The 12,343-nt window shown below is 31.1% G+C and overlaps 1 protein-coding gene and 1 non-coding gene across 4 annotated transcripts; one reads left to right on the plus strand and one right to left on the minus strand.

Moving 5' to 3' along the window:
• Nucleotides 1-600: 600 nt before the first annotated feature.
• LOC107945709 (peptidyl-prolyl cis-trans isomerase FKBP13, chloroplastic) lies at nucleotides 601-12,041 on the plus strand. Of its 3 annotated transcripts, none has more exons than XM_016879801.2 (5): nucleotides 601-1,081; nucleotides 2,167-2,259; nucleotides 2,440-2,500; nucleotides 2,609-2,677; nucleotides 3,707-3,994. In XM_016879801.2, the coding sequence occupies exons 1-5, from the start codon at nucleotides 710-712 to the stop codon at nucleotides 3,769-3,771; spliced, it is 660 nt and encodes a 219-aa protein (XP_016735290.2). In that variant the 5' UTR covers nucleotides 601-709; the 3' UTR covers nucleotides 3,772-3,994. The 3 variants fall into 3 exon arrangements, with proteins under 3 accessions (XP_016735290.2, XP_040939966.1, XP_040939967.1); XM_041084032.1 differs by lacking the exon at nucleotides 3,707-3,994 and adding an exon at nucleotides 11,757-12,041 and having other exon boundaries at nucleotides 612-1,081; XM_041084033.1 differs by lacking the exon at nucleotides 2,167-2,259 and having other exon boundaries at nucleotides 612-1,081.
• LOC121212075 (small nucleolar RNA R71) lies at nucleotides 9,281-9,386 on the minus strand. The gene has a single exon (XR_005907285.1). It is a non-coding gene; the product is annotated as a small nucleolar RNA R71 (small nucleolar RNA).
• Nucleotides 12,042-12,343: the final 302 nt, after the last annotated feature.

Here is a 12,343-nt window from a genome sequence, read left to right on the forward strand (position 1 = left end):
CATTGAAATGTATTTTATTAGGGCTTTTAAAGCTTTGAGAAAAAAAAAATTGCAAAGCAATTTTTTAATAAAACAACATGAAGTTGTTGATGTGATTAAAGGTGTTCATTAATGGGTGGAAAATAAATTATGAAATTTAGTTAGAAAATTTTAAGATTTTTTTATATAATAAAAATTTGCAAGAAATATTAATTTAATTTTTTTATTTTTATTTTTAAGAATATTTTAGATTTATACACATTTATATATTTTTTTATTTTTTAAAAATTATTATTTTTATATATTTTCTAATAATTTTTAGTTTAACATTTTTTAAAATTTTTTTACAATTATTGTTAGGAAAATTTTAAAAATATCGAAATGATTTTTAATTATAGCTCCAAATTAGCTATTAACCTTTTGACTTAAGGTACAACCTTACTTTTTTTAATGGAAGCTAACAACAGAGTGACAAATATGTAACAATTTGATAATGTTAGTGCTTATTATCTAACTATTGAAAATTTAATGACCAAAATGTAATTTTAAACATAATTTAGGATAGTTGGCGTAGTTTACCCAAAAAAATTATCAAATTATTTATATAAATATATTTATCCCATGGTGAGAGCATGTAGACAAGTGGAAATTCCCCTTCTTTAATCTCTTTCAACTACGTTGGTGGAAGCTTATCCCCTATTTTCCCGAGAAAAAATTGTGGTCAGTGAAAATGAAGTCGCTGCCATTGTCAGCAGGAACTTACATCCCCAAAATCCTCAACCCTAAAATCCTAAACAAGAATGTGGAAAACCCAGTGATTAGATGGTCAAAAACGAAGCCGAAAATGGGTTCAATAGCAATTGTTGAGCAACAAAATGATAAAGCCATAGTGTTGTTGAAGAGGAGAGAAGCGGTTGGTCTTGGTTTATATGTTGGGATTGCTGATGTTTTGTTGCAGTTGCTGCCACAACCTTGTCCCAGTGGTGCAGCTGTTGAAGTAGCCCCAGCGGCTTGTGAATTGACTGTTAGTCCTTCAGGCTTGGCCTTCTGTGATAAAGTTGTAGGGAAAGGCCCTGAGGCTGTTAAAGGGCAGCTGATAAAGGTTAGCATAAAAATCCAAGTTTTATGTGTTATATTCCTTCTAATTCAAGTATTATGTGCAATACACAAGAACTTGGTGTACTCAATTTTATGTATATATATATATATGAAAATTGTTAAGTCTCATTTTTCCTATAATCTTATATTCTTGTTATGCTTAGGCCTTTCACTTATAAGTCGACTTTAAACTAGCTTAACGTGCTCTGGTGTATCTTCCAATCATGGATTCAAATGAAGCTTAAATTACATACTGGTTTTTATAGTTGCAAATTTTGTCACAAACAAACACAAGAATTACTTTTGGCCTCTTCCCTTGACCTGCCTCATTTGACTCAAGGGCCTTAACACAGTGAGAGATAAATTGCTTAGCCTGCAAAATAGTAGACACATGGCTAGAACTTTGGCCATGAAAAGTATTCTGATTTCTAGCAAGCCAAATTCACCACCACGTCAGTGCAATGCGCCGCACAATTCTGGTCTCTTCTAAGTGTCTAGAGCTTGTAGTATTAATCCAATTAATCAACCAATCGTGGAAACTATCGGCCACAACGTCACTGGTCCGTAGTCCTGAATCCATCCCGAACTAGACTACCCTAGCAAATTTGCACTGAAGAAACACAGGGGCCAGAGTTTCCTCGTGCTTGTAACAGAAAGATCAAAATGCCTCAGATGTATGGGTCCTCTTAATTTTAGCTTTACAAGGAGAGAATTATTAAGAATTTCCGTAGGAACATAATAACTTTCATAGGAAGTTTTAAATTCCATAGAATATGCAATATGCTCATATAAGCAATCCTTTCAGCACCATTTCTCCTATTTGATGGTACGTAAAAGATGATAATTATAGGGAAATGATTTAACAACATGAAGTGCATAGGTTGGAGCCATATTACTCTGACATTTCATATTTTCTAATAATGAATGAGTATGAAAGTATGATTGTTCAAATATATTAAAAAGAATTAAAAAGGATGGAATAGAGTCGTATTGAAGATAATTTTATCTAATCTATAGTTTTCTTGAGTCTGAAAACATAAGTTCAAAGTAAAATCTTATCGAATTTAATCTGCAAAAAAAAAAAAAAAGGCACATTATGTAGGGAGATTGGAGAATGGGAAAGTGTTTGATAGCAGCTATAATCGTGGAAAGCCTCTTACATTTCGTGTTGGCGTTGGTGAGGTACTTCCATTCTTCTCTTCTTTCACTTGTTTTCCCTAAAAAAAATTGAAAAATTTTCAACTTTTGCAGGCCATTCGACAACAGTAGCCATGTTAAGCTTTTATTTATGGTTCCAATTTTATAGAATCGACAAAAAAGAAAAAACATCAATATTAAGGTATTTCATGGGATTTGCCACAGGTGATTAAAGGCTGGGACCAAGGTATTTTAGGTGGTGATGGAGTTCCTCCTGTGCTTGCTGGTATGAGATATAAAGCTTAATCTTATTCTTAATTCACTATAATAAATTAATACTAATAGTAGCAATCATTTAGATGAAATATTTTCATTATTTTTCAACATAATTTAGGTGGGAAACGAACATTAAGGCTTCCACCAGAGCTCGGATATGGAATGAGAGGTGCAGGCTGTAAAGGAGGTAAGCAACTAAAGCAGTTTTCTACACTTTTTTATTTATATACACAAGAATCTGCATTCTGAGGATAGAAGAAGGGTGATAGACTAGAATTAAATTCTTTGATTTGCCGCATGCCACCTCATAACTCTATTAGTCAACTAAGTTAAAGTCTGCCTTCACATCTATTTTTGCTTGTTGAACTATATAGGTGAAGAAGTAAAAATTTACCTTTGTTCTCTTACAAGAGTACCCTTTTATCATCAACTTTGCTTGGTAGAGTGGAAAGAAAATTGGAACAATGGGAAATTGAAGGGGTAGAAAACTAGAAGGAAAACATAATTTTTCTTCCCATAGAAGGCAATTTTCTTTCTATCCATTGCTTGGTGAGTTGTAAAATGAAAGGAAAGAGAATAAAATATTTAAAAAATACATAATTTTGAACTAATATATACATCTCTTATTTTCTCTCCTTTCATCTTTGAATTTAGAAAGATTAGTTTTTATATATTAGGACGAAAAACGATAATCTCTCCTATTTTCTTTTCTCTCACTTTTCTTCCCAACCAAGCATGTTCAAAATTTATTTTCTTTCTACTTTTTCACTCCCTCTTCCCATTCCTCCACATTTCCACTTTACCAAGCACCTATGATAGGTCGAAAGTGGATTAGAGGCAAACAGAACTTGGAAGTGGACTACATACAAATTTAGTAATTGAAATTTCTTGTTTTCTTTAACCTAGACCCCAACAAAAGTTTTTAGAAAAAATGTTTTTTTTTTTTTCATTTGCACTGATGAACTACGGACTGAACTGATTGATTTAGGCCTATTCGGTGCTAAAATACATGTTTTTGTTAATTTATTTAACATTAATAAGTTTTTTAATATTTAAAATTATTTTAATTCAAACCAGCTGATTCAACTAATTGATTGAAACCGGAAGTTTATTGGTTTGACCTTGGATTCAATTTGTTCAACCTTGCTTTTTTTGTGGCAAAACCAATGTTGCAAGGAACAATGGGATAAGGAACTTTGCATTGCACGTGTTGCAGGTTCATGCATTATACCCCCAGATTCAGTTCTCCTGTTTGACGTGGAATTCATTGGCAAAGCATGAAAAAAATAATTATTATGTGAAGAATGAGAAGTTCACCGGAAACTACACTTCAATCACTTGTTTTATGTTTTTTGTTTCAAACTTTCATATATAAACTTCACTTTAATTTTGATAATTATATACATAAATTTTTTATCTGAAAAAAAAATGAAAATTTAGAATAATACCATTAATAATGGTATTTGTTGTTTGTAAAATTTAAATCAAGTCAAAATTTCTTTTAATAAATTTCATAAGTGATTTTGGAATTTATTTATTTTTAGTTATGGATGAAATGAAATGATTGTTGTGACACAAAACCTTCTCTTAATTTATAAACAAAAATTTGAGGAAAAGATAACTATTATTGGGGTTTCTAAAATATCATCCCTTCTTTACCCATTCATCGTGACAGTCGATTTTGTATTATTGGGGCAAATAGTGTTTCTAAAATATCATCCCTTGTTTTCGGCATCAATTCAAACTGAATTGAAAAATTAAGATTTAAGGCCCTCCAACATTTTCCAAAAAGTAACTATTATTTTTTCATTTAATTGGATATTTTAACTACCAAAATCTGTTAACTTTAAGTTAAAAGAAGTCCTTTTTTTTCCTTTTTTTTTTTCAGTTAATGTCGTCACGTGTTATGATGTGGTTGTGACATGAGATGGGAAAATAATAAAAAATATATAAATTAAATAAAAATTATAAAAAATAGAAATTTTTTATTAAAAATAGAAAGATATTTTAAAATCATAAAAATAATAGAAAATTATTTTATATAGAAAAAAATTTATAAAGATATATGAAAAATTCATAAAATGTGTTCTTTATAAATGTAATTTACTACCTTTTATAAATTTTAGAGTTATAATCCTTGCCAATGTCACGCCATGGTTGTGGCACGTGGAGGAAAATGATAAAAAAATTAAAATGAATAAAAATATAAAAAATTTGAAAAGTATAGAAAATTTATTAAAATTTTTAGAAAAAAATATAAAAATATAAAAAAATTATTAAAATTATAGAAAATTATAGAAAAAATATTTATATATAAAAATTATTATAGAATAGAAAAAAAATTTGAACATTTTTAAAAAAATCATAAAAGTTGTAAGAAAAAAATTATAATTTAATAACCTCAAACATAAAAAACAGTGTCATCGTCTAAATGACCTGTGATTAGTCCCCCCACCACAACCACTTTTTTAAGCCTTCATTCAACTATAGGACATGCTTGATAGACTTCGGTCTAGGTTCTTTGAAAACGTTTGTGAGAAAAAGTTGGAAACAAGCATCATGAGACCTAGACTAAAACCTATCAAGTCTGCCCTGTTATTTTAACGACTTAAAACATGGTCAAGATGGGGGAGTAATCACATGCCATTTAGACGATGCTATTGCCTTTTTAATGCTTGTGATTATTAAATTATAAATTTATATATCTTATAGTTTGATGATTTTTAATGAAAATTTTAATTTTTAAATATTTTCTATTTTATAATTTTTTAATATTTTTAACATTTTTTTCTAAATTTTTAATTAAATTTATATTTTTCAATATTTTTATATATATTTTTCTATATTTTTAACGTTTTTATTTATTTTAATATTTTATCTTTTTTCCATGTGTCACAACCAAATTGTGACATGTGGCAAAGATTATGTAATGTCCCCAACTCGGCCTAGACCTTAGACCTGAATTCAAAAGATTACATTTGTCACCGAAGTGACGCAGAGAGCTATCGAACTTTTGAAAATAATCATTTGTTTTAATTTAGTAGAAAACTTAGTATACATCGTTTTACTTACCCTTGAAATCTTAAATTTAATTTAGTAGCAGAAAAACGAAATCTATTGGTTTTTAAAGAAAGCCGAGGGTTCATGCATATTAATTAATAATCATAGCATAATATCTTAAAATTTTAAATATAATGTCATGCAAGATAAAACAAACCTAAATCCTAAGTCTCATGCCACGGTTCAAAAATAAGTAATACAATCTTTTAAAAGAAATAATGAATATTAAGAAAACGAAATTAAGCCAAGTCCCTTTGGGTGCCACGCCCACATCTTAACCTAATGGGTTATCTGAAAATGTGGAAAATAAAAGGGAGTGAGCTATGAAGCTCAGTGTGAGTTCCATCACAAATAAACCAGTGTAACCGATTAATATACAAAATCACAACACATAACATAACTCACAATAATAACATATTCAGTATAACGAAATAACAGATCGGTTTAATTATGTATTAATTTGTTCACATATATCAAATCATATCGAATATTTTAGAGTTTCAAGCACATGCTTTACAAGTGCAAACAAATTCGGTTTAACAGATAAAATCCTACCCCACCGCTACACACCACAAGAGTTCCCCAGAACTCGCTTATCCCTACACACTAGGTTTGTGGTTAAAACCACAAAGTTGCAGGTTAATATGTTGCTAAATAGTTGGGAATACACAACATAATTGCATATAAAAGCTGCCAGATAATAGGTGGGCGAACCACCAGTTTTGCTGGTTAATATGCTGCTAGATGGTTATGAATACACAACATAATTGCAGATAATAGCTACTGGATAATATGTGGATGAATCTCCAGAATTGAAGATTAATAATCTGTCAGATCTTCCTCCTTTCAAAATATCTCATCCCATGCAATGAAATATGATATGCTTAATACAGATCAAAAGTGTTGGTAATTATTGTACTAACACATGACAAATCAACTGCAAATTCATGTTTTACTTATTTATCTGCCATAATTTATATCGAAAATTAGGCTTTCTTGGTATACTTCAAGAACTTATTCTCGAGCAAAGTAGTGTCTTTTGCATAGTTTTTCGTAATTTTTAGATTTTAAGTTAATAAGTGAAAATGTCTCTTTTTTACTCATTTTGTTACCTAATTTGGCCATTAGTGTCATTAGGGGGCCTAAAGTGTGATTGAATGGTATAGGAACGTGATGGAGGTTGAAAACGATTGAGAACAACACTAAAGGAAAGGGTATCGTGATATCTACACCTTGGGATCACGATACCTCCAACAATATGAAAGATTAGAGACCACCCTTTAGTGGTATCGTGATATCCACCATTCAAAGAAGACTCTAAGGCTTGAAACTACCTGAGGTGTCGCGATATCCTCTTATGGGTATCACGACATTGACATCATGAGGGGGAAAAATTGGATAAAAATGATAGTCTTTATCCACCCTATCCACCAATCACCCAAGGCCTGTGTAAGAGCAATTTTGGTAATGAAAATTCATCAGAATTCACCCTAAAACAACCAAATTTGGTTGAGGAAGAGAGGCACACATTAGCTTAGTTTTACCATTAGTTTTCTCTTAGTTTTTCTGCACTTTTTCTAGGGTTTATATTTTCTCTTCTTCTTTCTTAGTGTTAGGATTTTAACCCGATTAAGTAACGAACAAGAAAATAGCAGAATAAATTGAGAAATTGAACACACAAATTTAACGTGGAAAAACCCCTCCAAAGAGGATAAAAAACCACGGGCAAAGATAATTTTACTATAATGGCAAAAGAACGAAGAGTACAAAAGATGGAGATAAAAACTAAACCCCGAAAACCAGAAAACAAAGAACCCACAAAACGTAAACACAAAATTCTCTAAATGTGTTATGAGTTCTAATCTCTAATGGGTGTTTTTTCTAAGGTTGTAAAAGAGCCTATTTATAGGCTAAATTCATAGATCAAATAATAATAAAATAATCTAAACTAATCAGTGTTTGATTGAAACAAGTAAACAGAGTTTAATTGAATGACTATTTTTCAAATTTGACTGAAAATATGAGTCATATTTAACACTTAGTTTTAGAGTTTATTTTTCTGCATTTACTTCTTGTTCTTAATGTTGTTAGTGTTAGTTAAGTTAGTTATCATTGTATCTTAGGTTTATTTACACTTTCAACCCTTCTACCTTGGTTGTAAGACATTTCTAGTTTTAGTTTAATGTATTTTAGTTTCTTTTACTTTCAATAAGCTAAATTTTGTTCTTTTTATGTTTATTTCTTTAGATTTTCTTATTGAATGCCTTTAGTTTCATGTTCTTTAAGTTTTCTTGTATAAAAATCCAAACTTTTATATTTTCTTAAGCTTTACTTTAATGACTTATTTATTTGTTATTTCCATTTTCTTCATTTTCAGCATAAGTAGTTAAACTTAAAAGGGGGGTTGGTTGATGAAGATGTGGGCAAGCTGATTTTTAGACGAATGACTAAATCGTAACAAATTTGACTAAATCGAATAGACCTAAAAACTTAGGAAGTGACGCTTTTAATAGAATATCTAGGCAAGTGAGATTGAGAGGTAATCTTGTTGCACACTCGTTCATTAATCCTGGATTAATCGGTGAGATCGAGAGATAAATCGAATTAATTCATCTAAGTTGGTAAAATTGGGATCGAAAGATAAAATGGAGCCACTTAGTAATTTAAGCGATTTAAGTCCTTTGTTCAAAGACCGGTGAACCACATCGAAATCAACCAACCACCTTTAGTCATTTATTTGGATAAGTTCTTAGTTTTGTACTCTTCGCAATTTAGTCCCTATATTAGCATATTTAGTTTTCTTGCAAAAGTTTCTTGTTATGATTTTTCGTAGTATAAAATTATATCAATAGCTGCTTAGACTTTAGAGTGTACGTTATTTATCACTCAATCGCCATCTCATTTGGGTTGGATCCATGGAATACTCTGGTGTTCCATTGTAACACTAAAAATATTATAACTGACCTGTACATTTGTAATAAAGCCACGCTTTAAAATTATTTTATAAAATCGTTTGTTTTACGAGCATGTGTGAACGTAGTCAAATTTGTTGCCGTTGTTGCCCGGGAGACAGTGTAAGATTAAGTAATTTTTAGTGTACATGTTATGTAGAGATAAGTAGCAAAAGTAGGATTTGTAGATACAACTTTATTTTTATTTGTTTTTATTTTCTTCACTCTTTTGTGCTCGTAGGAGGCATTGTAAGACTTGGATCGATAATAGTCTCTTACCATTTGAGCCAGAATCGAAATGTATCATCAGACACTCGAGGAGGGCGCAACATCCTAAAGATGCCCCACCTCTGCAAGAGAGCAGCCTATCGAAGATCCATGAGTAAAGATTCAACAAACACCACACCCACACATGGAGTAATGAACTTTGCACAACACGCGATGCCCAACTTAGATGCTATTCGAGCTAGCATTAATTGTCTAGCGATCAATGCTAATAACTTCAAAATTATATCAACAAGGACCAAATGATACAAGTGAACCTTCAATTTCGAGGGCCAGTGAATGAGAATCCAAACCAACACCTTGAGAGATTTCTTACCATTTGTGACACTTTTAAATATAATGGGGGTATTCGATGATATTATTCGTCTTCGATTATTCCCTTTCTCTCTTACCGATGATGTTTTTATGTGGCTAGATTCACAGTAGGTAGATTCCTTGGGACGAGCTAGCAAGTAAATTTTTGGCAAAGTACTTACCATTGAGCAAGAAAATGAAGCTTCATATGGATATTACAAATTTTTGACAATTGAAAGGGGAGTCACTATACGAGGCATGGGAGCACTTTAAGCTCATGCTATGCAAGTGCCCATATCATGACTTACAAGATTTGTTGCAACTTCAAGTTTTCTACAATGAGTTTAATGGAAACTTGTGCTCTAGTCTTGATGGAGCATCTGTGAGAGCATTCATGTAAAAAACATATGCTGAAGCTTGCCAACTTATCGAGGACATAAAAATGAACACTTACATGTGGCCAGCTTAGTGGTTCACATATAGAGCCAAACAATCGACAGTGAACGTTGTTGGTAGTGAGGGCAAGTATCAACAAGTCTTCGAAAGGCTTAATCAATTGGAGATGAGTTCGACCAAGACGCAAGTCTAAAATCAGCCAAATCTAATCCATTTTAATATAGGACACGATGATGAGAGAAACCATATAGAGGTTAACTATGTGGAGAATAGAGGATATAACTCTTACTCCAATACCTATAATCTAGGACAGCGTGACCATCCTAACCTTAGGTGGAGAGGAAACCAAGGGGACCTCCCAATCAAGGGAACCAAAACCTTAATCCTGCAAAACCCTATGTACCGTATCAACCTTCATTACCTTTTAGGGAACCCATAGATCAAAAGAGAAAACTAGTCTATAGTAGTGGCCCTCTATTGTTGATTAGGGTAAGAGAAAACCAAGTCTTACAATTGTTGCTAAACAACTTACCCTCTAGCATACCCAGTAATATCGAAGCTAATCCGAAAATGAAAGGAAAAGAGCATGCCAAGTGATCGCCCTTAGATACGGGCTATGGTTAAAGAACTTATTCAACCAAATTGTGGGAAGAAGGAAGTTAGTGTAATAGTCTGTTTTTAGTCAAATTAGAATAGTGGTTTCGGGACTACAAATCTAAAGTTAAAATTATTATTTTATTATTATTTTAGTGTTTATAGCATGATTGAATGATTATTTGAAAGTTTCGTTTAGAAATTTTATCGTTTGATTGGTCAATTTGATAAAAAGGACTAAATCGCGTAAAGTGCAAAAGTGATGTTCTAATAGTTAAAGGTATTAAATAGCTATGGAATATTAAATTAGAGGTCCTTATGTTATAATTAGACCATTATTAAAGTGGGTGGACTTTTATGTGCATGGTTAATGGAATTTTAATGGTTTAATATCAAGGTTAAAAAGGTAAATTAATAAATAACCTTAAGTATCCACCTAAAATTAAAAGAGAGAAAGCCATTGTTGAAGACCTAGGTTTGTCCAAAGCATTTTTTTTTCAAATTAGGTACGATTTTCATCTCGATTTTAATGATTTCTATGTTTTTGAGATCGTTGCAATTAGGACTAGCTAGCCTAGGGACTAATTTGAAAAATTGTTAAAGATTTTGAAAGATTCCATTGATGAATACATGTGTATTTTGAAGTTTCCTAATAGATTATGAATGCTTATTGATATATATACAAGTTTTGTTAAGTGATTTTTTGTAAAAATGTAAATTAGGGGCTAAATTGTGAAATGTGTAAATTTAGGGGTTAAAATATGAAATAAATGAAAAATGTGGGCTAATAGGGGCATTATAGTAATTTTATATCATGGGTATTAAATAAATTTCATAAATTTGTGATTTTGTGTAATAAGGACTAAATTGTAAAAGTGGTGAAATTCTAGGGGTAAAAGTGCAAATGTGTAAATGTGTGTTTTGGATTAAATTGAATAGAGAGATTATTAAATAAGTTAATTTTGAATATATTTAGATAAAAAAACTGAAATTCGGATCTAGATCGAGGGAAAACTAAAGTTATCGACTAATCGACCTATTTCGTCATTTTCACATCTGAGGTAAGTTTGTATATTATAAGTTTTGATATAAATGTATTTCATATGCTTTGATATTTCATAAATTGTGAATATGAGATTATGGGTATGATTGATAGTGATTCGATGATGATTCGACATTCGAAATCCCAATTGAACCTTAGGAATAGTTTAGGATACTAGTGACATGTCATTAGAGGATACATTGATTTGGATTTGGGTCATGATATTAGCACTTCGGGTGCGAGTTATACTGATTTGGCTTCGGGCCATGATATCATTATTTCGGATATAGGTTACCTTGATTTAGCTTCGGGCTATGATATAGGTACTTAGTGTGCGAGACTCTTAAGTATCCAACTTCTATTCCGAATGGTTCAACGAGTAAAAGAAAGAGGTGATTGAGTATGAGAATGATATGTGATGGTATAGGTACGTACATGACATGCATAAGCTTTAGTTTGAAGAAACTTGTGAAGAATGTGATTAATATCATAATTGTGTATATAAAAGGTTTGTTAGCTAATATATGCTAATTGTTGTTATATTCAAATTGTTGTATTATAATCTTGAGTTTGAATTAAGTTTATTGTATATGAGCTTACTAAGTTTTATAGCTTACTTTGTTTATTTTTCTCGTGTTTTATAGTGTTATCAAGCTAGCTCAGATTCGGGGATCGTCGAAGATCGTTTCATACTATCCACCTATCACTCGGTACCTATGAACTTTGGTATTTTAAGTATATAGCATGTATAGGGACTTGATCTTTTTGGTATATATCTTTTGGTCATTTGTGTTGGCTTGTAAATATTAGGTTTGGTAGGTCAATACATAGCCATGTGAGTTAGCTTATAATGGTGAATTTGATGATGTATATAAGTGTGCAAATAGCCTTTGTTTGAGTTTAGTAATTTCCTTATAAATGTTAGTTATGATGGTATTTGGTGCTTGTTGAAAATGGATATGGTGAATATCAAATGGTTGATGAATTGGTAATTAGTATGCTTATGAGTTTAGGTAATTTGATACATGTTTGAAAATGACCATATTAATGAATGAAAATGGTAAAATTTGATATGTATTTGAATTCTATATTGTGGTATGGTGAGTCTTGTAATTGTTGATATTGAAATGGAATCAATGATACTTGGTTGAAGTAGATTGAATGCTTATTTATGCCTTGTATTGGTACCAATTGGTTTGATGTAGGAATGCACAAATTTTGGTGGCAAATT

This window comes from Gossypium hirsutum, chromosome A12 (assembly GCF_007990345.1).
Source record: "Gossypium hirsutum isolate 1008001.06 chromosome A12, Gossypium_hirsutum_v2.1, whole genome shotgun sequence".
Lineage (NCBI taxonomy): Eukaryota > Viridiplantae > Streptophyta > Magnoliopsida > Malvales > Malvaceae > Gossypium > Gossypium hirsutum.

What these genes read in the sequence shown, in the direction of transcription:
- LOC107945709 (XM_016879801.2), top strand. Translation starts at nt 710, where the DNA reads ATGAAGTCGCTGCCATTGTCAGCAGGAACTTACATCCCCAAAATCCTC. An exon ending in TTAAAGGGCAGCTGATAAAG is followed by an intron (nt 1,082 to 2,166) that starts GTTAGCATAAAA and finishes AAAAAAAAAAAG; the next exon opens with GCACATTATGTAGGGAGATT. An exon ending in TTCGTGTTGGCGTTGGTGAG is followed by an intron (nt 2,260 to 2,439) that starts GTACTTCCATTC and finishes GATTTGCCACAG; the next exon opens with GTGATTAAAGGCTGGGACCA.